Raw genomic sequence first — 26,234 nt, 5'->3', positions numbered from 1 at the left:
TTTTTTACTGTAAAGAAAGCTAAGTTTATCCTGTACTGGAATTTATATGTTACTCTAATTGTGACGGTCTTATTTGTTTAAGAAACACACATAAAACAAGACAAAAAACATTTCATATTACCATAAATAAGAAATGTATTATTTTTTCAAACTCAAGACATTCAGTATCAAAATACAGAAAAATAATTTCTTTAGATCACATGAACTTTAAATGTAAAATGCATTTTTAAACATAACCAAGTTGCATTTGATTATTTTAGAGCTACTGTAACAACCTGGTAACAGACACAGAGCTCTGCAGTGCAAATAAATGAAGTGCTACATTTTATTTAAGGAGCTTATTTTTCAGATGGAAAATAATAATAATCCTAACTGAATAGCACCTTATTGGCTGTGCATATCGGCAGAAATTTTCGTTAATATTGTGCATCCCTACTTAAAAGTATTGGACTGTATTTTAAGAAACTTATCAATATTTGTCTTTCTTCATTGGGAGATATTTTTAACTTATTAAAAGAAATGAAGTCCTTACTTTTGGGGTTTTAATGTCCAGAAATGGCTTTATCTTTGTGATTGTCAGGTCAGCGTGGCTTTCAAAAAAGTATAATAAGATGTTTGGACGAAGAATTAGAGAAAACTTTTACCAAAATTTAAGTTCTAGCAGTGTGCTAACAACTGACTTTCTGTTTATTTACTGGTTTAAAAAAAATGAAATAATTCATGTCCTGCCCCTATACATACACATAAACTATAACTGTGTCATTCGACAGTGTCCTGAATGCTAACTGGCTATCCTTTTACTATTAGAGACAGAGCCTTTGTGAGGGGTTTTCTATACACTCAGTCTGTTTCCATCTCTTCTCACAGAAGATACACACACACACACACACACACACACACACACACACACACACACACACACACACACACACACACACACACACACACACACACACACACACACACACACACACACACACACACACACACAACTCTTTGCTCATCTCTCCTTTTCATCGCGGTGGACCAATCATGTACATGTGCCTCAGTGCTGTGTCTAAACCTGATCAGGCATTCAGAGCGGGTTCAGCTGGCAGCTTCGCGGTGGTGGGGAAACATAGGGAGTTTAGTGGTTTTGCATAAAACTTTAAAGCTTAACTAATCACCCTCTTTACTTAGTTAATTGAGACTCATTATGTCAGTGAAGTATTCCCTTGTTGCTATAGAAACCATGAAGCCAGGGTTTTGGCAGCGACTCTCTCTGACCACAGCAAATAAAGAAATAAGTGAAGAGAGGACATGAAGCTTTCCACAGTGTCTGTAGCAGTGACCGCTAATTTTATGGATTCAAAGCCTCCGATTTCACATTTAGCGTCATAGCTCTATTTTGAAAGGGTGCCTTGTAAGTTTAGGTCTAAGAATTGAAAATGAAGACTTAAAACTCACATCAAGGAATAAGACAGCATGCTAGGCTAACATGCTTTGTATGAATGCTTTGAAAATAAAATGTCTCGTCTGATTTCATAGCATCATGTCAGAAAAAGCCCCTTCAGCCGGTGTCTATTTCACTGATTGCACAAAGTAATCTCCGCTGCATCAATTTTGCTGTCCATTTCATGCTCGGGTCAGATTATCATGCAGGCTGAAGAGAAATTAAAAGCACAGCACTGACACTTCCTGATCTCCATGCTAGATAATCCACTGGTAATGTGAGGTGATAGAGGCGTTTAAGACTGTTAACATTGTAAGAATGGATTTATGCTAATCTGACTTGTCATTGATCACTGTCAGTGTGCGACAAGGAGAGTGAGTGTGCAAGAAAGAGCACGAGGACAAAACTGATACACTTAAAAAAAAAGCATGAATTATGATAATGCACACAGTCAGAAGGAGAAAAGAGATTATACTAAGCCTAGGAATTTGGTATGCGCTTCAAAACACATATCCAATTTGTGAAACAATACCAAAATGCACTGATCATGTGTTTGCATGAACTAGTTTTACGCCAGAGCCGGGATTCTTTCTCCTTTGTGAGGACAATCTTCTCTTTAAAGCGGCTTTGTCACAGCTGGGAATGGGGCGTCTTGCTCAAACAAAACACAAATGGCAAGGAGGGGGTTGGAGAGTGGGATTGTGGGAAGGTCACAGGGTGCCCCTATTTGGCCTCCAGTGACATCACAGAACGGTTACGCTAATAATGGAACCTGTGAATGCTAACGACAAAACGCTGCCAGTGCTTGGAATCAGAGTTGATGTAAAACAAGAATGAACTCCCCCTGCTTCTCCTCCTTTCTTCCCTCCCTCCTTCCTCTCCTTCAGTGTCTCCCAGTGCCACTCTGTCCCTCACTTTAAATTACCATTGCCCGGCTCTGGGCACAGAATCATCTCTGCTCCACTTGTCAGATGTGGGACGCTGAAGAGCCCTCTCTCTCATATCCAATCTCCACTCCCCACTGCTTGTGTTTCTCACTTGTGCTCTCAGCTTATTTACGTCTCAGATCTTTTGTGAACTGCTGTGGTAGTTCTGTCTTCACCCTTCGTCACATCCTGCTGACCCCAAGTCTCCTACATGTTTACAAATTCTCTACAAAGCTGGTCCCTTTCTTTTTATTTCAAACACACCCAGCTTTTCCAAGAACCAGGTGAAATTTGTGGCGCACGACTGAAACTGAGAGTGTTCTGATCTTTTCCATCATGATATGTCTAAGCCAGCAGAAAAAGGCCTTCAGGCTCAGAGTTACGAGTGAGGATGTGGGTGTGTGTGTTGTGTGTTGAGGCAGTAAAGATGCATGTTTCATTCGGAGTGTCTCTGAAGGGCTTTGGCCTGACACGTGAGCACGTGGCTCAGCAAAACAACACACTTAACAATTACAGAACTACAAACACACAAACAGTGGACTGGGAGCAACCTCCCAGCAAGCTTAACACATCTTCTTACAGTTTGTACATACTCGATAGCAGCAGACTGACTTTGCAATGCAAACAGACAAAATAATGAGTTGTCTTTGCCCTGAAAGTCTCCTGATGGGCTTGTGTTGGGTATTTATGGGTCTGAGGAGACTCAATGAGCAGACAGCTCTCCCCGGAGGAGCCTCTCATCCAAGAGGAGCCAAATCTGATGGATGATTAATTAATTTTTACAACTCCATTTCAATTTCACCAGTTAAAAAAAAATCCCAGGCCTAATTCTAGTTTTTTTCTAGTTTCATCATCATGTGATTGCATTCACCTATATGAGCTTTTTCATAATAGATCATTTTCATGCATGAGCAATTAAAACCCACTGGTCTGCAGGATTTTTTGGCAAACTTTGATAAGTTGTTGCCAATTTAGTTTTCATTACAGACATAGATACTGTTTTTCAGTATTCCTAGATGGGAATCACATTGTTTTTTGTTTTGTTTTTTCATTGCACAGTGGGGTTTTGAAACTGCGTAAGCCAGAGTTTCATGATTCTCCTCTAAGTCAGCTGTGACTTTTTAATGACTTATGTGGTTGGACATATGGCACAGATGGCTGCACAAGCTCTTATATCAGAAGCTTTGTAGCTTTTATTATACATATTAAGCTAAAAGAAATTCTCTTCACTTTGATTCCGTTAGCTAAACAAATATTCTGACCCCTGATCCACAGGGAGGGCTCGTTTTCTGCATGTGATTGCTGAATCTCCGCTGTGTTCTCCCGCTTCAGGCGAGGTATCCCCGTGTTAACAATAACCGCAGGGCACAATGGAGAGCTTTAAAACCGTTTGGTGATTTTTGAGGACGTAAGGATGTAAAGTACATGACGATCTGGGAGGACAAGTCGGCTGTACATCGTAAGAGGCTGGGAAAATCGACTTATTGATTTTCTGTTGTAATTAAAAGCCCCTTAAAGCCTCGCACCGATGAGCCAGAACCTCGAGGCTCAGCAGGTGTTTTTGTTCCCTTTAAGCATCTCGAGTGGATCCGGGTTCAGTCGCATTCCCACTCCCATTAAATTCATTGCAAAAGCTTCTATGCATTTAGCAATAATCGTGTATAAATCCTCCCTTACCTTTCATCCAGTCTACCACTTGACTGGAGCTCCACTTGCTTACAGGCTCCATAACCAGTGCCATGGTAGAAGTTTGTCTTGTTCACGCTTCACAAAAGAAAAAAAAAACACTCCCAAGAAACGTCACTCCCGCCTCTGGAATATAACAGGAAAGAAAAAAATACAAAATTAAAAAAAAAATAAAAAAATCAAAAAGCTAATCTTGGTAGAGTCTTCTCTGCTGGGTGTTTACAAACAAACCGAGGTAGGTCCAAAATGTCGCTTTGAGGAGCCTGAGTGCAGCCCAGCAGAGTTGAGCACATTCCTGTGCTGTTTGCTCGCTTGAAAGAGCTCTTTTACTTGTCATTCATGTCAGGCTCAGTGGCGCTGATGCTGGTGGGTCGCTACTGCCCGACCCCCGTTTCCAAAATACATCCCAGAGCGCATCCAGAGCACAGAGAACAACGCACGGACTGTCACTTCATACTGCCGTCTGGGAAGGTTGGGTTCGCTCTGAGCATCCTCCCTCATACACAGACATGGAGTCACAGCCCTCACCGTGCGAAGTGTGTGTGTGTATGTATGAGAGGTGGTTAATGCCACAAAGAGGCAGCAGTTGCAGTCTGAAATCTAGGAACTGATCAGTATAACATCTCTAAAAATGTTGATTGCAATCTTTTATTTTTTTTTTTTTTTTTTAAAGATGTAGAAAAATCATTGAAAACACTAAATAAGATTGGCAAAAAAAATAAAAATACATTGCAGTAGGTTTTAAGTTTTCAAAGGGCACCTAGATGTTCCACACCACTACTGGCAAAGTATTGTGTGGACAGATGAAACCAAAGGAATTCACAAAAACTTAATGTGGAGGAAAAAAAAGCACAGCACACCAACATCAAAACCTAATCCCAACAGTGAAGAAGGGGGCATCATAGATTGGGGCTGCTTTGCTGTCTCAGGTCCTGGACAGATGACGATAACAAATTGAATTAAAGTTCAGTGGGAGAAAGGTGACGCAACAGTACAACGACCCAAAGTACAGAAGTAAAATAATAGAACAGCTTCAACAGAAGAAAATGTGCCTTTTCCGCCAACCTGACTGACCAAATTATGTAGAAATCCAGGTAGGACCAAAGGGTTCGCATGCTTTTTCTCCCAACTGTATCTCTGCAGAAAAGCCTCTTCTATGGCTGAAAAAAATAAACAAAATATGCGAAACACTGACTGCTATACAGAATATTTTCATATTTGACATCGTGTATGATTTTAAGACTGTGTAATTTCTTGTAAAGATGAATAGCACAGCTACTTCCAAGAGTGAAGCCCAAATATATTTCACTGAATACTGTTTACTGGTGACTGCACTGGTCATACAGCCCACCTCCTTAAAAAAAATGGAACATGAATCATACCATTGTTTACCAGTTGTTGTTTTTTTTCCTTCAATTTGACAGTCAGTTCTCATGGAATAGAATAGAATAGAATAGAATAGAATAGAATAGAATAGAATAGAATAGAATAGAATAGAATATTATTTATATAAGAGCAAAAGTACAAGAGTCAGCAATGAACAATGCATACTTGCCAGTTAATGGTTCATGAGATGCACCTTTGAGCTATTTCAGAAAACCGGTTGCTCATTGGTTGATCTGATGGTTAACACATTTCTATTTGTTGGAGAAAGTCAGACTGACCAGGGAGTAATTTACCAATCCAGACAGATTTAGAAAAAAAACTGTCCAATAGAAGTGTGTGGAAAGTTGCTTCACGTATTATTTTCACCTTTTTGCAAGTTAAGAATTGTGCAATGACTAAATGTTGTGGGGTGAGACTATTTAACAGAGACCCTTGATAATCCATTTTGATCAACATGACATAAGCAGTTGACTGCTATCCTAGAGTTTTCTAGGTTGGGCCTTGCCCAAGTAAAACAGACGCTTCTCAGTTGGGCCTAGCACAAATCTTTGATCAAAGGGAGAAAGAAAGGCAAAAGCAAACGAGTTCTTGGTACAGTCCTCCAACTCTCAACATTATTCAGGTTAGCAGAGTATACATGCAGTATGACAAACAAGATTGCCCTATTGTGACCTTAAGGAAGGTAAACCTCAAGACTTGAGACCCCCTTCTTACATCAAAAGATCAACGTTATTACATTATACCATTGGTAATGTAGGAAACAGCAGAGAATTGTACATAACTGTTTGCATGGATGAATTTACAACTTTTTCAAAGGAATTAGAAACTGCTTTTTTGATGTGGACGAGTGACAATGATGCAACTGAGAAAAATTGTGTTACATGTAATACATGTATCCACATCATGTAATCAGGGCTGAACATGTGCCTCGGTAAGCACCTCTAGATGTGTTGATCTTAAAGTGAGGTGTGGTAAGGGGTAAGGTGATGCACTGTCATCTTAAGAAAAAGCAAGCGTCTGCATCTTAAATCAATTAAAAATGCTCTGAAGTTTACGGTAATGTCTTGATATTTGGATATATTAGTGAGACGATAAGATGGGCTAAAACCATGTGGCACTGACAATTCAATGAACTATGGTTGGACCAGTGTACAGTGGCCTTGAGCAGAAACACAAAGGTAAAAACTACAACATGAATGAAAAAGCGACAACACAGATGCAAACACCACAAAACGAGAGGTTAGTTATCCCAACTGACACAGAAAAGTTGTGAAAGTAAGTAAATTATATTATTTTTAACTTCATCTATGATAAATATAGCTCCATCGGGGTGTTGTGATATACTTTATAGTACTTGTTTTGAATTATTTACTGGTAAAATATCTTGTGTCGTCATCATCTTCTTCTATGTAGCTCTATGAATCAATAACGTTAGCATTAGAGCTATATTTAATCATAGCTGAAGGTGAAAAAAAGGAAAAAATCTTCACAACTTTTCTGTGTCCTTAACTTTCCTCTTAACTTCCATTGTGTTGTAGTGTTTCCATTAATGTTGCTGTGTTTGCATTTGTGTAATGGCTTTTGCATTCCTGTTGCTTTTGCAAATCAGCTGACACCATACCAGTGTCTTTCTGGGCATCAGTAAAAGTTTCTGCTAAGTTCGACATTTTTCAGCTTTGTTTCTACAAAATGGAAACCACAAACACTGCTTTACTATCTAATTGCCTAACACAGATCAATATGTTCAAAGGACTGCTCAAGCAGTATGGTCACTTCCAGAGGCCTCTGAAACTGCACATCTATACTTTAGTCTCCCTTTAAATGATCTCTTTGCCTAACCCCCAATCTCCCTGGCACTTATCCTCTCCCATACATGCCAGTGTTTTCTCCTGCCGTCTTTGTCGCTGCTCACGCCTCCATCACACAAAGCTCAGTGTAGCGGTCACTAACAAGACAAGGATGCTTCCAGTGCCTCGCTCCTAACTTGCAGCCAAGCTTGTTTGTAAACAGATTGAGGGTGACAGCCCATATTTATGGACAACCAAATACTACATTTAAACTGCATGTCAAGTCCAAAGGTTGAATAACTTGAAATATTGTCTTTTGTTCTGTATGTTATCCCCCAGGGATGTGGTTTTTGTTCATTGAATAAATGAATGATCTTACTGAGCCATCTTGGAAAAGGTCCAGTAACATTTGTATTATGCATAAAGACCTTTCTATAGCATGAATGAGCAATGGCAAATAGACAATAAAAAAGCACCTGCTCATTTCGTTCACTTCGAATCAGTATGTAACATTAAACCAGATTAAAGATCAAGAGCAGAGCAGGATGTGGAAAAAAATAGAATCAAATAGATAAGTGAATGACTTTGGTAATGAATTTACATTTTTCAAGTAGTTGCAAATAATATGACACAAGCAGGTGGTATGGATCAATACAGCAGAAACCCTAACAGTGCCAGCTCTGACATTCAACATGGTCAATAATCATAAATCGATACAGGCACCAGCAGTTCCTAAGTATTAGGCTTGATGATGTGGCTGGATTTCACCCATAAATGTTAATGAACACAGTATATACAATAATGAGATAGGAACAAATAAACCAGCTGTAATGATGTTAAAACCTTTGTGAATTACTTTTTGCAGTCAGATGGAGATACCAGTGGCCATGCACATAAACAAAGATGACAAACAGTATCAGCCTTGTGTAAAAGCAGGGCTATAAATCAGCATCTTCCCAACAAATGCTTCACAGGTGCAGTAAATAACCTGAAAGAAAGTCCAAAATCACACTCATAATACCATCTCTCTTCAGTAATGCTGTAAGGATTTTTCAGTGAAGCCTTTACCTGAAAACGTGAACAGAAAAGAAGAAATTTTAATATACAAAGAATTTGGGGTGTGGTATTTGAAAGAAAAGGAATGCTCTTAGATCCAGGCTGAAGACTCACCTGTTCACAGCTGTCTTTTGTGAAATAATAGGATACTTGTTCCGATTACTGCTCTGCAATTTCAACTTGTGTGTTCCAAAGTTGATTTATCATATTTTAATTCTCTGCATTTACCATTTAGTATTCTCTTTGATTTTAAAGTATGTGGTGTTTTGGCCTTTGTTATGATGTTGTAATGTCTGGGTTAAGGCCTTGTTGCTGCAATGTGCAAGATAAAGATAAGATAAATGATCAACCTATAAAAGATGATTTCTTGTTACACATTCAGCCTCCAAACAACATATGAGTTTGAAGTTATTTAAATGGGCTTCACATGACAACTCATAAATTTCTATACTGCTTGAGTCAGTGTTTGACATCAAATTATATCCGTTAAAATCAAGAAATTTTATACTTGATTTCCTGATTTTTCTTTTAATTTCAGGGAAACTGGGACAGCTCAAGTACACAGCCCAGACTTTCTTTCAAAGGTAAAATCAAAAGCAATTAATACCAATACTTTACTTTGAAAGAAGGTTAGCAAAAACACATGACAAAGTTGGTGTGACATCACATCAAAGGGTTTGGCCAGAATTAAACTGGAAGTTTACCTTTGAAAAAAAAAAATCAAGTTAGAAAAACGTCATTTTCTTTGTCTTGATTTCAATAGGTCATACATTACATTGTTTAGACCTTACAATACAAGCTTGGGCTTGTAAAAGCCCAAGTTTTCATCCTCTGCATCCATAAAGACTCCATGTCAATTCTGCCTGGGTCATACCCACCAGATCTTATGTAACTCCACCCTGTGGGCCTCAGTCTCCCTCTTTACCCCCAAACCTCAGCTGGCTGACAAAGGAAGCAGACCTGTGGGTGAATCTGGACAATACTGACCTTAATGTGTCCATAAACCAACACGGCTAAATCATTGAGATTGTTTAATTCTGATGTAATATTTGATTACTTCTAGTAGATACCTGATCAACTCTGAGTTATTTTTCTGTACTGGATGGATCAATGCTTTGTTGATGTAAGTAAAAGTAACATTTGTTTATTATTGTTTTACTAAATAGTTAGTATAAGATTCCCTTTGTACTCTGTTAAGATAAAGTCACCTGAATCCATTCGCTTAACCTGCTGCAATAAAACTTTTTAAACAGCTTCTGGAATCCTGTGTTAGAATGTGCACTCATCATATTTTCAAATGTACCAAAGCCAGCCCTATTTATATTTGGGTAACAGAGTTACCCATAGTAACTTCAAGGGATGTCGAAATGAGTTACATACTGGGATATGTTTTGTAGTTCATGCCAAGAATAAGATCACAAAGTGTGATTATCAAGAGCTCTCCTAATGTTCTCGAATACACCCCCCAAAAAATTAGCAGTACCTCAGTTGTGGGAATCGCTTGGAGTGGCCGTTTTTGGGAACCAAATTTCAACAGATAAATGTAATCGTCTTCCTGGCCTGCAGGTGGCAGCCTAACTTCTTTATACCGTGCACCATACTGAAGAAGAATTCGAAACTTCCTCTAACGATCGGTAAGTTGGCGTATTTATTATTCTGGCGAAGAAGTGAAAGATATATTTATCACACCTGAATTCATACGTTTCACAGTTTTAGAAGTCATTTTTTAATTCTTGAGTAAAACTCATCCGTCTTGTTCTCAGTTTCGTGATTTAAAACTCCCCTGTGTTTAGATCGATGTTGTTTGATCTGACGGAAAGTTACAAAGCTAAGTGGCTAATGCTAACATTTTTATAACCAGGGGACTATCTTCATTTTGTCTCTATATGGAGGTCATATTTGGTGAGTTGTATGACAGTGAAACACTCTGTCACAGTCACATGTTAACTGTGAAAGCGTGAAACGAAATAATAAGTAAATCATAAGCTGGCCTATCGCAACAGTAAGCTAGAGTAGGTGTAATAAAATAATACGCAACTGCTGAGATCTTAATGTATCTGAGAGGCCGGAGTAGGCTCGTTTTACATTTGTGAGTTACTCTAAATGCCCTTAAACACAGAATTAGTCAGCACAGTTATGTAATTGCCACCCTCGGATGAGTGTAAATTATATACATGATTTATATTATATTTATTTCAGGGATCATAAGGATAAGTGTGACGAATAGTTATACCAGAGACGGCGAATATGCTAAATGATGAACGCGAGCCAACCAAGTTTCATGCTCAGCGATGCAAATAAAGTAAAACTCAGCAACCACCTTAAAGTAAAAGGTATCAGGAAAATTAAACTGAAATCAGAGACATACACTACTTAAAAAAGTGCATCAAGGTAAGACTTGTTGTGTTTCTCCCTTATTGTACAGTAGGTTTTTGCTCTGTGCATACAATAATATAGATGAAGCTTAAAACTTGATGTACAATCATCAACTGCTGTTTTTTTTCAGGAAGATAAGTTGAGATGAAGGATGAACATTGTACTGATCGATACATTGATTGAAAGTGCAGAGATAACACTGTCAAACTTAAAACAAAAAAGTAAGTCAAAATACAATACATTTCCAGTTTAGCTGTAGTTTTTCTGTTGTTGGGAATTTGATCTTTGGAGAATAAGCACACTTTGGTGGAAACAGGGCTGTTTAATTGCAATGTTGCCCATTTTTGTATCTATTTCAGGATATTTGTACTTTAAGGTTGCGGGATTTACGTTTGGTTCAAAGTTCTTCAACCAACCAGATAGTATTTGAGAACAGATTTTTTTAACTTGAGACCTTTTTTTTCTGCAGGTACAGACAGGTTGCTGTTCTGTGAGACCAGCCCAGGAAACATGATGTGTTTATTCTTGTCATATTGGTAGTCGGCTAAACCTTTGAACAACATCATGGAAGACCCTGAAGAAGCCTCCATATCAGGCAGCTCCTCAATTGGAGAAGCAGTGTCTGGTCGAGGAGAAAATGTGAACTATGATGGTGGAGATGAAGATGACGATTTGTATTACATCCCAGAGAGAAGACCGTCTCTGGATCTGGGGCCGAGTCCAATGGACATTAGCAACTGGTATGGGAACTTATTTTTTTTAACATGTCCGTGACACTGAACAGTAGTGCTTTTACTCCAATAATGAAATATATATAGTCAAAGAATAACAACTCTCTTGAAATTAAGAACTAGTAACACCAATGTAAAAGCAGAAGGATTTGACAGCTCAGTAGTTCCCCCTAGAGGACTAGGTGAAGAACTTACAATACCACCCCAAAAAAAGATGTAAATGGGTTTTTTTTCTTTTCAATCATACCTAAAAAACACATATTTTAATGTAGATGTTCTTTGTAATAATCTGTGCAGCAAGTTTTAGGTTCACCAAGAAAAGGCAAAATTGATAACTTTAATAGACACACAATGTTAAAAATTAAAGCCTCTCTCCCTGTCTATGAACCTTCATTAGCCCTTGTCAACCCTTTAATCTTATACAAAAGGCATAATGCTGCTCGAGACACAGCCTTAAAATCTTTAAAATCAAAATGATCTCCTATTGAGCATGTGCTATGGCTGCCTTGTTGAGGGGCCTCTTAGAATTTAAGATTCAAAAAACACTATCATGTCATTTTTCCATTCCATTTTCTCCAGGCATCATGTGGCCCATGCTCCGCTTCCACCTATGAGCTACAGGTCAATGACAAGTGAGGAAAATGTGGACGACATGGAGGACGAGGACGAGGAGGGAAGCTCCACAAGGTAAAAAATAAAACAAAAATCATGTAGGGCAAATAACTAGAACAGCTAAAAATAAATGTTTTTTGCCCTTGCTGTAACTTTTACTGGACCTACTAATTCTTTATTGTGGTAGTGTAGACAAATGAAGTGTCACTGAGCCTGGTTGTCTTCCTTGTTTCAGGGTCCAGCTGAACAGATCAGACTCATTCTCGAGCTGCTACTCTTTTGACAGCGATGATTGTGAGAAGAAAACACCCAAGTAAGGAAGCAACCTGTGCATGCTATTTCTTCATTTTGTTGTGTGTTGTTGTTAAATGCTGAAACTCTGCACTGTGGAATCCACAGGGAAAAAAACAAAGATGATGCTGTCCCAGAGCTCACTGACACACCTGAGTTGATGACAGACCCAAATGAAATCAGGCATCCTTCTTTGACAGTGAAGTTCACTTTTGAGGTTGGTTCGTGTTACCCATTTTGTTTTGTAAATGAAATCACACAGAAAACAGGACATATTCTACCGTTTAAAGCAATAGTGATGTATTTTTGTGTTTGTTTTTTAATCAGGCTATTAGCTGTACTCTTAAGAAGCTCTCTGAGGGGGACTTACAGAAATTCAAGACGATGCTGTGGAAACGTTACCCAAGGTCCTTCAGCTCTTCGCCACAAGGCATGGACATTGTGGCCCTTGTGGACAGGCTGCTAGAGTGTTACAGCCTGGAGGTGTCTTTGCAGATCACCACAACCCTTCTGGAGAAACTGGAGCGAAAGAAGTTGGTTGATTATCTGCAGACTCTGCGCATCAGAAGTATGTCGAAATCTGTATTTCTCTAAATGTCATTACTGGCAATCTGAAGTGGGCTAAAGGGATCAAAAAGGCTCAGGGCCCGGTCAAATTGACCATCCAAACACAAGCACGTTTGCCACCCCCATGCAGCGCCGTTTCCCCACTGGAGAGTACGGCCAGCAGTCACACTACTGCAATATGAACCAAACTTTAGCAGGTCTCACGCACACATGGCCCACCTACGTCATTGTGAAGCGTCTGTTTACACGAAGTGTGATCTCATCACAGTCAGCACAGTGAGATACAGAGAGCACTGCTACAACCTTAGATAATTTTTGCTTATGTCAAGTTGTTTTGGTCCGACAGCCCTCTGGCTCCCCGCTAGTGCTCAAAATGATTGTTGAGAGGAGCTTTGCAGCTATCATACGTCGTGGATCGTACACGCTGTCTGTGTGCTTGTGCTCTTGCATGAGGTGAACTGTGCCAAAGCCCACTACTCTCAAGTGTACCAAAACAGAGAAGTGAATCATACTTGTGGTCACACTGGCCTAACAAACCAGGCTTCAAGGCTGAAGCATTATCAGCACAGTACGGTTTGCCAGTGTGACCTAAGACTAGGATACAGGTCTAGATTATCATAGGTGGTTAAGAAAAAGCAAAGGATTTCACTGAACTGAATTGAACTGAATTGATTCCAATGCACAAGGGTTCCGTACTGTTTGCCACACAAAGGCTGATCGAGTGCCATCTATGGAAGAATGTATATTTTAAAAAGTCAATCTCAGGATATCTGTAGAAATTTATTATTATGGGGAAAAATGATTTGAATTTTATTCTTTTAAACTCAAAACTGACAGCAATAGAGTGCTGTTCTGACTTTTATGAAGCAGAAACTATTTTTCTCATAGTTTTAAGTGAACACTGAGACTGTGTATGTTTTCTTCCAGATGAAGTACGTCACGACCTGTGTGAGACTCTCAAGAGGAAATACAGTGAAGTTTGTGAGGATTTTACAATGCAGGGGCAGAAGAAGCACTTAGATGATGTCTTCGTTGATCTCCTCATCACCACAACAAGTGATAACGGCCCAAATATTGAGCATGAGGTTTTGACCATTGAAAAGCTGGACAGCAACCGACAGCCAGGGACACCGCTTTCTACAAAGGATATTTTGAGCATCGAAAGCATGGAGGAAACAAGCCTGAAGTTTATCTTGATCACTGGAGCAGCAGGGTCAGGAAAGTCTGTGGCGATAAAGAGATTAATCCTAGATTGGATTGAAAAGCAATCACACCAACATGTGTCTTTCCTGTTTCCTTTGCCGTTCAGGGAACTCAAACACTTTGAAGGTCAAAGAGTCTCCCTGTTGGAAATTATACAGACAGTTTACCCAGAAACAAAGAAACTGAGGGAAGAGGATTATAAATCTGATGACTGCAAAATGATGTTCATCTTTGATGGACTTGATGAGTACAACGGTAACCTTGACTTTCAGAACATTGAGCTTCTCTGTGACCACACAGATCCCAGCACACTGAACATCATCGTGGTCAACCTCCTCAGACAGAGGCTGCTCTACCGCGGCCTCTTCATTGTAACTTCACGCCCCCAAGGGAAGCGTTGTATCCCTTGGGATGCACATTATGACGAGATAGAAGTGCGTGGGTTCCGTGACTCTGAGAAAGACAAATACTTCACACAGAGGTTTCCAGATCCAGCTCAAGCAGCTCGTGTCATAGAGTACATCAACTCTGTAAGAACGTTTCGCATCATGTGCCATCTGCCCTTGTTTTGCTCAGTGGTGGCTAATGAGTGCCAGCGCATATTCACTGAGCAGGGGACACAGGCAGAGCTGCCCAGCAGCATCACCTACATGTACACAAAGCTGCTGCTCGTACTCACGCGTCAGCATCGCATGCGCAGAGCTCAGGAACTTGAGCCAGAACATGAGAGAGACTTCCTCATGAAACTGGGGAAGTTGGCCTTCACCATGCTGGAACAAGGCCAGTTCAAGATCACCAAGTCCGACTGGAAGGAGTTTGGAGTCAGCGACCAAGAGGCGGTGGTCAACAGTGGCCTCTGCACCGTATTTGTCACAAAACCATTTGTGCTGTTTAATGAAATAGTCATCAGCTTCATTCACCCCACCATGCAGGAGTATCTGGCTGCTCTGTACGTGTTTCTCTCCTTTAGAAATCAGGGGAAAAACATTTTCGAGCAGCAGCTGAAGCATAAGGTCAAAGGTATGCTGAAGGGGCTCAAGGTGATGGAGATGTACAGGAGCGCTGTGGACCGAAGCATGCAGTATGACGATGGGAAGTTGGACATTTTCCTCCGCTTCCTGTTTGGAATGACAACCAAAACCAACCTGGAACTTCTCCAGACGTTCTGCACCACCACTGTGAAATGGCCAACCGTCACCAAGGATGCTGCGGCCCTCATCAGAAAGAAGATGAGTGAGAATCAACATCCTGGAAGAACAAGCAACTTGCAGCGCTGCTTGGAGGAGTTGGGATTGTCAGCTTCGGAGGCAGCGTCTCGTTGATCCAATTCAAACATCTCTGGGACAAATTCTTTTGGAACCAAATTGATTCCCTGTAATGTTAACTATTCTTAAGGAAATGTGGTTTTCTTTGAGAATCGTCTTTTTCATTTGGAATGAGCACTAACAAAGCCTTAAAACAAACTATCCTCCCACAGCTACACTAATACATCATCTATGTAAAAAAAAAAAAAAGTTTAAAGAACACAGTTTAAATGTGTGCATGTGTGGTGTAAAAATGTTAACAGTACTTTTTTATTAGATTTTCTTTATGACTAAATAATATTGTTTATTATCATTTTAACAGCAAGGCTCAACTTCAAATGCAAAATGTCTCAGTTATCTGCAAATCTCCAGGTGATGTTTTCATTTGTCCGATTTATTTCACTTTTAAAAATGTTTCAGTTTGCTGTGGAAAAAAAAGCTAATCATGAATGACAGAATCAAACGCTGAGATATTTGTCTTCAAAAGCTTCTGTAAAGGGTTTGTACATTTGTTATTTAAGTTAACAAAGTTAAAATCATTTTAAGGCCCCTCTATCACCAGGAGAGGTCAGATCAGTTAGAAGCTCTTTTGTAGCTATTCCTGATGCCTTAAACCACGTTGCAGGGTAGGTGCACTGTTCTGTCCACAGGGGGGCGCCAAAACCAACACAAACCAAAGTTCCTTCACAGAAGCACTGAATTGTGAGGACTCATCAGAAGCATCTGAAGCTAGTTGTTTTACCATTTTGTTTGTTGTATCACAATTCTTAAAGTTTTCTAGTTTTTCTTCATAACTTGTAAAATTTCATTGCTTGCTTTAAACTTCTTTGATTCATTGTGACTTGATTTTTGGCTTTAATTCTGTTTTGAATACACTTCAAGCAACAAGTGAAGTATGAAAATACAACTCATGTAAGAGTGTCTGTGCTTTAAGTAGTCGACATCTGTCTATGCTGTTGTTTGAAATAATGGGCTTAAAAATACAAATCAGGGTCTACATCACTCAATCAGCAACAAACATCCAATTTTGAGACATTATAATGGGTTTATCTTTTATGGTGAACTTCATAGACATGACAATGATACAAGTGCAGACAACAAGTCAGCAAATTACCCAGACTTCTCTTCATATACAACCTGCCATCAATTCAAAGAAGCTCTGTGGGATACAGACATATTCAGACCAATTTAAATTACTTTAAACTGCAAAATAAAAAAAATCATACAGTATGTTTCCTTTTAAAAAGAGGTGCTACAGAAATACTTTGAATGATCATCCACAGTGGTATTTGGTTCCTCTTGGAGTAGTTCAGTTAGGCCCAGATTTCTACACATAAGTGTTCTCACTGACAGAAAGCATCTGAAGAGCATCATGTGTAGGTATGAAACCAAATACAGCACTGTTTCTCTCCAACATTTCCCTGGCATAGCATTCAAAGATTATACATTCACAGATAACATTGACTTATATGAGTGGGTTGGCAAGCAAGACGTGGCTCAGATATTTCCAGTTGGCCAGAAATATTCAGTTTTTCTTGTTTTTTCCAACATTGCATGCACTCCTTTTAGTGGACAGTGTTGTGTGCTTTAATGCTGTCCCAGCAGCATTGGTTACAACACAGGTGAAGGTGGATTTAAAATCCTCTGATGTGACATTCTTCAGAAGCAAAGTCCTCTGCAGGATTGCACTGCCCTCTAATGTTGATCTAAGACAAAGTTCAGAAAGTTTATGTTTTTGTTGGCTTTGGGATGTTGTATCAGTCAGTCAAAAAAAATATTTTCTTGCTTTTTAACTAAGAGAAATTTGTGTCCTAAATATCTTAAGATTAAAATTAAAACTTTATTACTCACTCCTCTGATTCCACTATTCTGTCACTGTCAGATGTGTCTTCAGGGAAAGAGCCATTCACGAGCCAGTAGATGACCGCCATATCAACCTCACAGTTTGCAAATGCTCCACAGTGAAGAAGCACCTGCTTACCTGTGAAGAAAAAATCACCAGATCCAATGGACATTGTTAATGTATTGATCTTGCTCATAGAAATTCTTTAAAAAAGCCCCACGATATGAATACTCACACCTTATCTAATATGACTCGTTGTAAAAGCTATAAATGCGAGAGAAGTAGTTTGTAATTTGTGTTACCTGGACGAGCTCTTATTTGGACGCGGTCGGGCCCAATGATCTCTGGAGATTCATCTTTGGAAGCTGAAAAGAAAAATCCAAAGGTTAGTACTGAAATTGTTGTCACATACATGAAACAGAACTTTCTCATCCACAATCAACTGTACCTGGAAATCCATCTGCAAGCAGCAGACACAGAGAAACCAAGGCTGTTGCAGAGAAACAGCACAATCACAAGCAATGCCATGGTAGAGTTTAAAAGCCTGATGATCTAAGTATTGTTACCTTGGATGACAGATGACAGCTGCATGTTGAATCTTCCAGTGAGAGCTTTGTGTCTTTGACTGAGGTTCTGGATCATATATAGATACTCTCAAACATAATACACTTCCTCTAATGTACACCCACTCAAAAATGTGCGCTGGGGATTTCCTCTGAAACTTGCACACTCATCTTGGTAGTTTAATGTTTTCATGGTTCAGTAGATGAAGCATGCTGACTAATCCAGGGATTCAAAACATGTCCAAACAATGTAATCCAGTGATGGTTGAACTATGACTTGCATGGATGAAACACCTACACAATATTTGAACCATGTGACTTTTATTAAATGATTATGATCAAAACGTTGACAACAAAACAAAATGATGTCTGCCTTGTTGTACAGTGTCCTCTGTTTACTGTGAGGTTCAGGTAAAAGACAGCAGGTATTTTTGAGGCATGTTCAATGACCAATGGCAGCCAAAAATAACCAACCAGCTCCCATCATATCATCAGACAAAAAACAAATTAGTGATGTTGAAGTAGAGGGATCAAAAAAGGTTTCCATACCCACTCACACTGAGCTTCGCTTCATTCACCTACTTCAGTTCAATTTTGATTTAAAACACAAGTTTTTTCACTGAGGTCACCCAACGGTGTCTTAGATTGTATGCTTGGTTGTACTTTGTGCTTTCTAGGTTGCGCTTACAGTAATTCAGAGCACCAAAGCTATCAGACAAAAGCTCATACATTTCTAGCAGTATCAAGCTAAAAGGTACTTTTTAAATATGGGTCTCTTTGCTTGATTTTTTTTTGTGAACAACATTCTGACTGTAAAGTCAGATCTCCAAGAATTGAGGCAAAGTTTTTTTTTGTTCAGTCATAACTGCAGGCACAACTCTTTAAAATCACAAATATGAGGAAAACAGTCAGGTCTCTAAGAAAATTTAGGTCAGAATTCTGCAATTAAATCCATGAATTTGATATTGGAGGTGGATTTTTAACTTTCAACCCAGGATCATGACAGCTTTTCTCACAATTCCAAGACAGAATTTCAGAATTTCTGGGATTAAATTTAAAGTTCTGACTTTTTAAAATTCTGGATTCAAAGTCAGTTTTGACTCTTTTCCTCATATCAACAAGGTTGAAGTCTGAGATCTCAGGTTTAAGTTAGAACCCTGAAAAAAGGTCAGATTAATGACTCTGGCGCCAGTATAAGACGTCAGATCCAAGGACACCAATTTTTTTTTCTGAGGTCTTCATGATGCAACACAGGTGAATTCATAAAAAGTCATCTTGTAGGGCCTTGATTGTTCAGTCAGGGCCAAAAGTTTTGAGAAAGTCACAAATTTTATTTTACACATAGTTTGCTGCCTCAGTGCTTATGGTGGATATTTGCATTAACTCTAGATTGTGAGGAGTGATCAGATGAATTACAATTAACTGCAATGTCATTCCCTGCCATGAAAAATGACCTTTGTGAAAATCAAACTTTATGCTATTCTCAAAACTTCTGGCCACAACTGTAGAAGCTCTAGGCAAGCATGCATCCATAGGTTTGTTGATACTGTCTACTGTTTTTGGATCAAAAAAGGAAACATTAGACAGTGACAGGTAAGACAACAACATGCCACACTGCGGTTGGTATTCATGATGATCAGAGATCTCAAAACGGGTGGAGTCATTTTATCACAAGAAAACTTCAATGATGGAAGCACATTTACACTCCCCCAGCTGGATACAGCTGCAGGAGAAATTTTTGTTATTGCCATGAATTGGGTGAGCTGACACTGAAAAAGCCAGGCAGAAGACCTTGTTCACTAGAAAACAAGATTTCTTTAGTTTAAATCCATGATAAAGTATCAGTGGTAAGGGTCACAGCCTTCAGGGTGATTAATCATGAAGTCATTTTGACATCCAGTAACACTGAAAGTTCCATGATAACGTGTATTGTATGAGGGATCCTCTGATCTTAAAAGAGCACCTTTTCCAAATGATGAGGAAGCTGCCAGTCGCATGACGCATCATTGTGAGCACTGAGGAAACCCTTGTTTGTGTCACCAGAGTTCAAAATGTGGAATTTATATCAAGTAGGCCACACAGCTATTATGTGAGTGATCATTTGGGATGACGCAGTGACAAAATGACTCCAGAGGAAGTCTCCAGACTCAGCGTTTATGTACTTTGGAGGCACAGGGAGCTTTGAGGGAATTATTAATGTTTCATTCAATATTTATTACTCATGTTTGATAACCATCAGACATGAGGATCAGAAACTCCAACAAGATCTTTCAACTAAGAATCAACAACATTTAAGACATAAATTAGTAAAAAGCACCTCTCTAGTGATTTTAACAACCGTTTACTAGACCAGAAAATGCACAAACTGATTAATAAGATGTAACCTTGTGAAGCAAATCCTGGGACAGGACACTGACATCCAAATTACTGATAAAATTCAAATGAACTGTAAATACAGATAGTATGTGCCTATAAATATGTACAAAAAAGTATAGACACTTTATTTGTGTTGTAGTTCAACGTTAGGCTCTCAGTCTTTTGAGCCAGTGCATATCTTCTCAATATGTCGTTAATGTCCAGTCCATTGTTTCCAGGTGCGGGTCACTCCAGACCCAGGACGTAGTTGATACCTTGAACAAATCCAATAATAACAGGCTGCCAGGCCACCAGGTAGCGAAGCCAGTCTAAGAGTTGTCCATACATGACATGTGGCCTCTCCCATCTAGAAATATATGGGTCAAAGAAACAATGGTTGTCCAAAAAAGAAATAATAAGAGTTGTAAAGACTCCATAAAAAAAACCTTCATGAGAAACTCTTTAATAATCAGGAGGAAGTAGAAACTGCTTTCAGTTTCTCTAAAGTTAATTATATAATGAAGAGACTAATAGCACTCTGATGTGTAATCTGTGAACCACAAAAAGGAACTGGAACTTGGTATTCAATCTGCAAATGTTTTAAATGGCTTCAAAAAAGTCACCTAAATTTTACTGTTGAAACTTCCTCTCTGTTACAAGAAACACATCTTTCTCCAGTAACTTGGCATGACTGGGTTTCCTGGCTGTTGGTTTGAGGTCATCAGCAAAAACACCAGGGCACGTATCCACAAAGCATCCTAAGGCAAAAAGTAGCTCTTAGAGACGTCATTCATAGAAAAAACTCAGAATTCCTCAGATTCTAAGATTTTTCTTGGAATATTCCCTTGGTAAGATAACTGATTTTCACAAAGTGTTGTAAGCCTTGAGAGAGCACGTAAGGTGAAAAACAGATTTTTCAATCACTTTTAGGAGACTGCACCATACCTAGTGACCACACCTTCTCACAAAGATATAAGTTTCTGTTCCCTCCTTGCTCAGAGCCGCTCTAAAAACTTCCTGAATCACTCTCAAGCTAAGATTCCTTGCAAGGAATTTTAGGCCAAGTTAGGAGCTCTCTGAAAGGACTCTAAGCACTTTTGTGAATACAGACCCAGAATTATAGAAATGCACCCTTTGCATGCATACTGTCTTTTAATTCTCTTATATCAAAACACTTATCTCCCACGTCATTTGGAAATTCTGTGAATAAAAATACTGTTCATTCAAATCATGTTGCACACAAAAATGCCAAAAAAAGGCAGAGCTCACATATGTGAGGATGGGAGAATAAAAAGGATACGGGTTACTGAACATCCTCTTGAGATCCACCTTCTCTTTGCAGTACGGGCACATCTGCTTCTTTCCCACGATGCACCACCCTCTTATGCAGAACTCATGGAACCTGGGATGAGAGTTAAGGCTCTGCACAGCAGTATTTTAGCAGGTATAGCAGTATAAAACTCCTCTAGCTTAGCTGTAACGACATTGAAAAGGCAAATAAAATGTGAAAGAGTATGACACACTTTTGCATTTTGGATCAGCCTATTAAATCAGTGTTATCAGCTGTACTGAACAACAAGCTGCAGCGAAATTTCATCAATGAAGATTTCAGGACACCATTATCAAAGCCCCCAAAACAAATGGGGCCACATTCATACTAATATTTTTGACTGCAAACAAAATTTTTTAGTAAGATTCAATATTTCAAGTATGATATGATAAATTAAACTAAGAATATATTGATGAAACCCAGTTTTGTGCTTCATATGTTGGTACACACAGTTTCAGCACATATTTGTGTGAATGCACTGTGATTGAGGCCCACGGAAAGATGGTTGGCGTAGCTGTTTAAGTGTGCACCCCATATGCAGAGACTACAGTCCTTGACATGGCTGCTTAGTTGCTTGCTTGAGACCAAAACGTTTTGCTGTATAACGGCTCTGACTCTGCACACCACATTTCTTGTATCTCTTTAACTTTTCAATTTAATATAGGCTCAAATGCCTCTTAAAATAATAACCAAAAGAATATCTATCTATCCCTATCCAGACGGACTGATATGAAATTTCTCAAGGATTCATCTCAGATGTTTTGATTTTTATAATTATTTCAGATCAAGTAAAAAGATAAGATTCTACAGAAATTTTTAAAGCTTGACTGAGAAGCTAAATCATTACACACAATAACAAAAACATTCTGACAATCTCAATGTAATCTGAGTTCTGTAAAACTGGGGAGAGAAAGCCCAAATTTCCAAAAAGATTTGGGATGTGGCAAAAAGTCTGCCCTGCCACTTGAATGAACACAGTCAATCTTAGATGACCAAACTGGTAATTACTAAGGGATCTACAGTTTTCTCAAAGTGTGGAATTTACTGGAATAATCTACAAACAGGGACTTTTCAATTCTGTGTGAACCACACAGAAGGTACCTGAGTGAACCAGCAAAGTGAACTATGTCCAAAATATCCCTTGTGATAATCTAAATTGGACATCCATGGTGGAAGTAATATCACTTCACATGAACAAGTCAACAAAACATCAACCGTTTAACTTAAAGGTTAAGTGAACAGCACCAATTCCTCTTTGCCTTTTGTAAACAGAGATTATGCCATGTAAACGCTCATTGCACAACCAAACTTCTCTTTCAGCCCCAAAAGAAGGATACACATGGTTGCATGACAATCGGTATGTGTTTTCAATAATCCCCTCTTCACTGACGTCTACAAGTATGGCCTGGCCACACACTGCACAGATGTTGTCAGAGAGGTGCTTGGTTGGCATGCCAGATGCACTGTAATACTGAAGGAAAGAGAGAAAGAAGAGGCAAAACTGAATTGAAGTCTCAGCTATTATGCAACACAGCGCACAGACACAAACATTGTCTGTTGTTTTACCCCAATAGTTGAAGCCATGAAGTCTGCACACATCTCTGCAAAGTCTCTTCCCAGGACCCCGTAATACAGCCCATAGAAAAGGAGTGAAACCCCAAAGTCCATTGCATCCTCTGGCTTTATCCTGTAAACAAAAGGCACTGAGTGAGAATCATAACTTCTTTTCATGTCATAAAACAGACAGTGCTATCTTTATGCATTTTTGTTCACTGTTGGGCTTATTTAGCACCAGTGACATCCTTGAGACTCAACACTTACCTGAATATTAAGTTAATACCAAAAAGTGTAAACATGACAACAGTGTAGCCAACTATTCCCGTGGCATAGCTGATCTTGTAGAGGAGGAGGAACCACTTATACACCAACCTACAGAAGCCAAAAATAGCAAATGTGTGAGTGTACACCAAAATATATGAATCATTCTACAGAAAGTTTTACATCAAACTCTGTAGATACAGTGAACCCATACAGTGGTTATACCTCGGTGTAGTGCAGGCCAGTGGCTTGCGTGTGGCACGGTAGGAGACATATGCTGTGATGACAGAGAAGATAAACCACGTGCTCAGAAATCTCCACCAGTGAAGTTTGGTAGTAAAGTAGAGAGGAACTACCCACATCTGGAACAGAGTCACCAGCTACAAGACAGCAGAATATACGAGTTAAAGACAAAAGAGGCTTTGCACATTTTGTATAAAGAGAACTAAACAATAAGAAAAAACACAAGGTTCATATTTGCAACCTTATCAATGTTATGATTTATGATTAACAGTACTAATAATGTGTTTCCATACAGGTAGAAAATTAAAACTGTGACTAATGATATACCAGTCTGTGCCCATTCAGGTTCTTATTCACCATTCTATCACTGCAGACACACATACACGCCTTGCTTATAGCTGAATAAGTCTCTGGCTAAAACACAGTTGATTTTTTAAATTTTGTCTTTATACAGGGTGGCTTTGATGGATATTTGGTGTATCTTACATTGTATGACTTTGGATGTCTCTGTTTCCATTGCACAAGAACTAGTTGTGCAACGACAAGGGTGACTATGAGGATGAGCACCATCTCTGCGTGCATGGCCTCGTGGCCTTTGTGTTTGGCATGCATTCTCGCATGCTCCACCCTGTGGAAAGAAAGAGGAACATACATGTATAATTTTATACAGAAGGATAGGCGTGCCACTAAAGGTGTGTTGAACCTCGTTACCCTGTACACTGTGACTGAGAAACCTGGTAGAAATGTTATATTTGAAGCAAACAAACACAAAATAGAGAGTACAATAGCAATCTTTATCACATGAAAGTGCTGTCAAAACACTGACCTCCATTTTTCCTCTGGTGAGAGCTTTGACACATCCAACTAATAAAAGGAAAAAGCAAGATATTAATGTACAATCTGGTTGAGAAATGTCAGCTAAGTCACTTTGAGGATAACAGACCAGTCAAACTATAATAATAAGTGTCAGTTTGCTGACAGAGAGACACATAAACCTGTTTAACACAGAATATATAATGACATTTGTCCTTCTAAGCTAGACGTGTTAATATTTTGTGATGACTTTTGAGCAAAGCCTCTTCCAAAGCTGAAAATAAACTCAGTCATTTTAAAATGTATCAATACTTCATGCCAATATCAGAGTTTCAGTAAGAACTGTTGAACTCAATTCAAATCTTTGACTTCAGCTGTGCAGCACCAACAAAAACAAAGAAGCCAATCTTCAGCAACATGGGACATGTGACTTAAATAAGGACTGAGACATTTCTACATCACACAAAGTGTGTTAAGCAAATACAGTCCCTCCCAGGTTGTTTGGCTTGTTTATCTACATTACAATGGCTGAAATTAAAGCCTGTCAGCATAGAAGGAAATAAATGAATTTATAGCTCTTTTTTTTTTCTAAAAACCTAAAGGAATTGTTTTATTTCAATTATTTATTAATTTGTTTAAAAACATATTTTTTTTTACCTCAATTAGAGCAGCATCAAAATAATTCCAAATAATTTCTAATCCTGTTTTTTATTTATCTAGAAAAAAAATACAGCTTCTTTATCGCATTTATTTGCTGTGCTTTGTCACTTTATTAGGGTTAGTTCTTGGGGTTCCAAATTCGTGTCTACAAAAAAAAAACAAAAAAAAACAAAAACAAAAAAAAAACAGTTTAAAGACTTCATTTGGACTAGTGACCTTTTCATACAGCTCGCAAACAATTACAGACCAAATATTTGGCCAATATAGCTCATGAGTAGCAACGAAATTAACGAATGGGCTAAATCATTACTAGATCCTACTACTACTCTCACCTTTTTTAACAATAATGAAGTTCGCTCTGCGGTATACAGGGGACTGTGACACCTGCTCTGGCGTTAGTTTCACTACTACATCGGGTATGCCTCTGAGTTTGAAAGACCACAGGAAGTAGTTCAGCTGCTTCCCCTGACTGTACAATTACAGCTTTACTGCTTAGCCTTTTAACAGTTATCGCCAAACGTAACCTTTGACCCGATGAGCCACATCAGCTGCACCGATTTATGTGGCACTAATAAATAAAACTTACAGACATTTTACACGAACAAGGGCAGATCCCCAGTATTTCAACGAACTTTATTTAAATATTTAAACAGATGTAGAAAAAAAACACCTGAGCTTCTTTAATTCAACAAAAGCTTCTACGTGATTTGCACATTACCCGGTTAGCTTACGTTAGTTACAGTAGCATTGCTACTATGCAAGCAGGGTGCTTCTATGTGATTATTTAAACCGAGCACAGGCAGTAAGGTTGACTGTACTTTTATTTAATCTTAATCACTCTTTTATGTTTGAAAGTAAATAGCTAAATGAGGGTTGGTTTCTTACGTTAGGCTAAACCCATGAGCTGTAGCTAACACACACAAGCATGCTCTCGAGTAGGAAGCTTACGTCTAAGATTGAATTCTTTATTGCCTGTTTTATCCTTCAAAAAAAAATAAAAATTAACGTATCTTTTAACTCTCACCTGCTGTGGTTCATCATGATGCTCCAGCCCATGGTCGTGCTCTACACCATCAACCTCCACATCGAACACCCCGGCCATCTTCGGAGTGCTGCCTTACCTTTCCGGGTCCATCAGCAGTAGCAACAAGCAGGGGAGCGTCACATCCGGTTACTTCATTCACAGCAAACCGCAAACTCACACATTTTGTGAGTAAACGGTAAACCTGTCTCAAACACAATAAAAAAATAA

The 26,234-nt window shown here is 38.9% G+C and overlaps 3 protein-coding genes across 10 annotated transcripts in view; 1 reads left to right on the top strand and 2 right to left on the bottom strand.

Moving 5' to 3' along the window:
* LOC141791267 (connector enhancer of kinase suppressor of ras 2-like) overlaps window positions 1-4,542 on the bottom strand; it is a 46,093-nt gene extending 41,551 nt beyond the window's left edge. For all 4 annotated transcript variants that reach the window (XM_074671548.1, XM_074671549.1, XM_074671551.1 and 1 more), the window contains exon 1: window positions 4,036-4,542. In XM_074671548.1, coding sequence (XP_074527649.1) covers window positions 4,036-4,099 — 64 coding nt within the window. In that variant the 5' untranslated portion in view covers window positions 4,100-4,542. The remainder of the gene's footprint in view (window positions 1-4,035) is intronic.
* Window positions 4,543-9,845: 5,303 nt separating this feature from the next.
* On the top strand, window positions 9,846-17,182 carry nlrc3l1 (NLR family, CARD domain containing 3-like 1). 5 transcript variants are annotated; one of them, XM_074672857.1, is made up of 9 exons: window positions 9,940-10,175; window positions 10,473-10,664; window positions 10,780-10,870; window positions 11,119-11,389; window positions 11,960-12,067; window positions 12,228-12,305; window positions 12,392-12,500; window positions 12,611-12,851; window positions 13,778-17,182. In XM_074672857.1, the coding sequence occupies exons 4-9, from the start codon at window positions 11,214-11,216 to the stop codon at window positions 15,373-15,375; spliced, it is 2,310 nt and encodes a 769-aa protein (XP_074528958.1). In that variant the 5' UTR covers window positions 9,940-10,175; window positions 10,473-10,664; window positions 10,780-10,870; window positions 11,119-11,213; the 3' UTR covers window positions 15,376-17,182. The 5 variants fall into 5 exon arrangements, with proteins under 5 accessions (XP_074528959.1, XP_074528961.1, XP_074528958.1 ...); XM_074672858.1 differs by lacking the exons at window positions 9,940-10,175; window positions 10,473-10,664 and adding an exon at window positions 9,846-9,907; XM_074672859.1 differs by lacking the exon at window positions 10,473-10,664.
* A 901-nt stretch (window positions 17,183-18,083) lies between these two features.
* Window positions 18,084-26,142, bottom strand: rnf121 (ring finger protein 121). Its single transcript, XM_074673133.1, has 9 exons — window positions 26,007-26,142; window positions 24,336-24,373; window positions 23,996-24,137; window positions 23,492-23,646; window positions 23,270-23,377; window positions 23,015-23,135; window positions 22,786-22,919; window positions 21,419-21,520; window positions 18,084-20,485 (listed from the first exon to the last, which is right to left on the bottom strand). Exons 1-9 carry the CDS (start codon window positions 26,082-26,084, stop codon window positions 20,365-20,367), a joined length of 999 nt encoding a protein of 332 aa, XP_074529234.1. The 5' UTR covers window positions 26,085-26,142; the 3' UTR covers window positions 18,084-20,364.
* Window positions 26,143-26,234: the final 92 nt, after the last annotated feature.

Source organism: Halichoeres trimaculatus, unplaced genomic scaffold (assembly GCF_033239565.1).
Source record: "Halichoeres trimaculatus isolate MK-OKI-2021-1 unplaced genomic scaffold, fHalTri1.1 fHalTri1_scaffold_6, whole genome shotgun sequence".
Lineage (NCBI taxonomy): Eukaryota > Metazoa > Chordata > Actinopteri > Labriformes > Labridae > Halichoeres > Halichoeres trimaculatus.
This window is presented reverse-complemented; position numbering and strand designations above follow the sequence as displayed.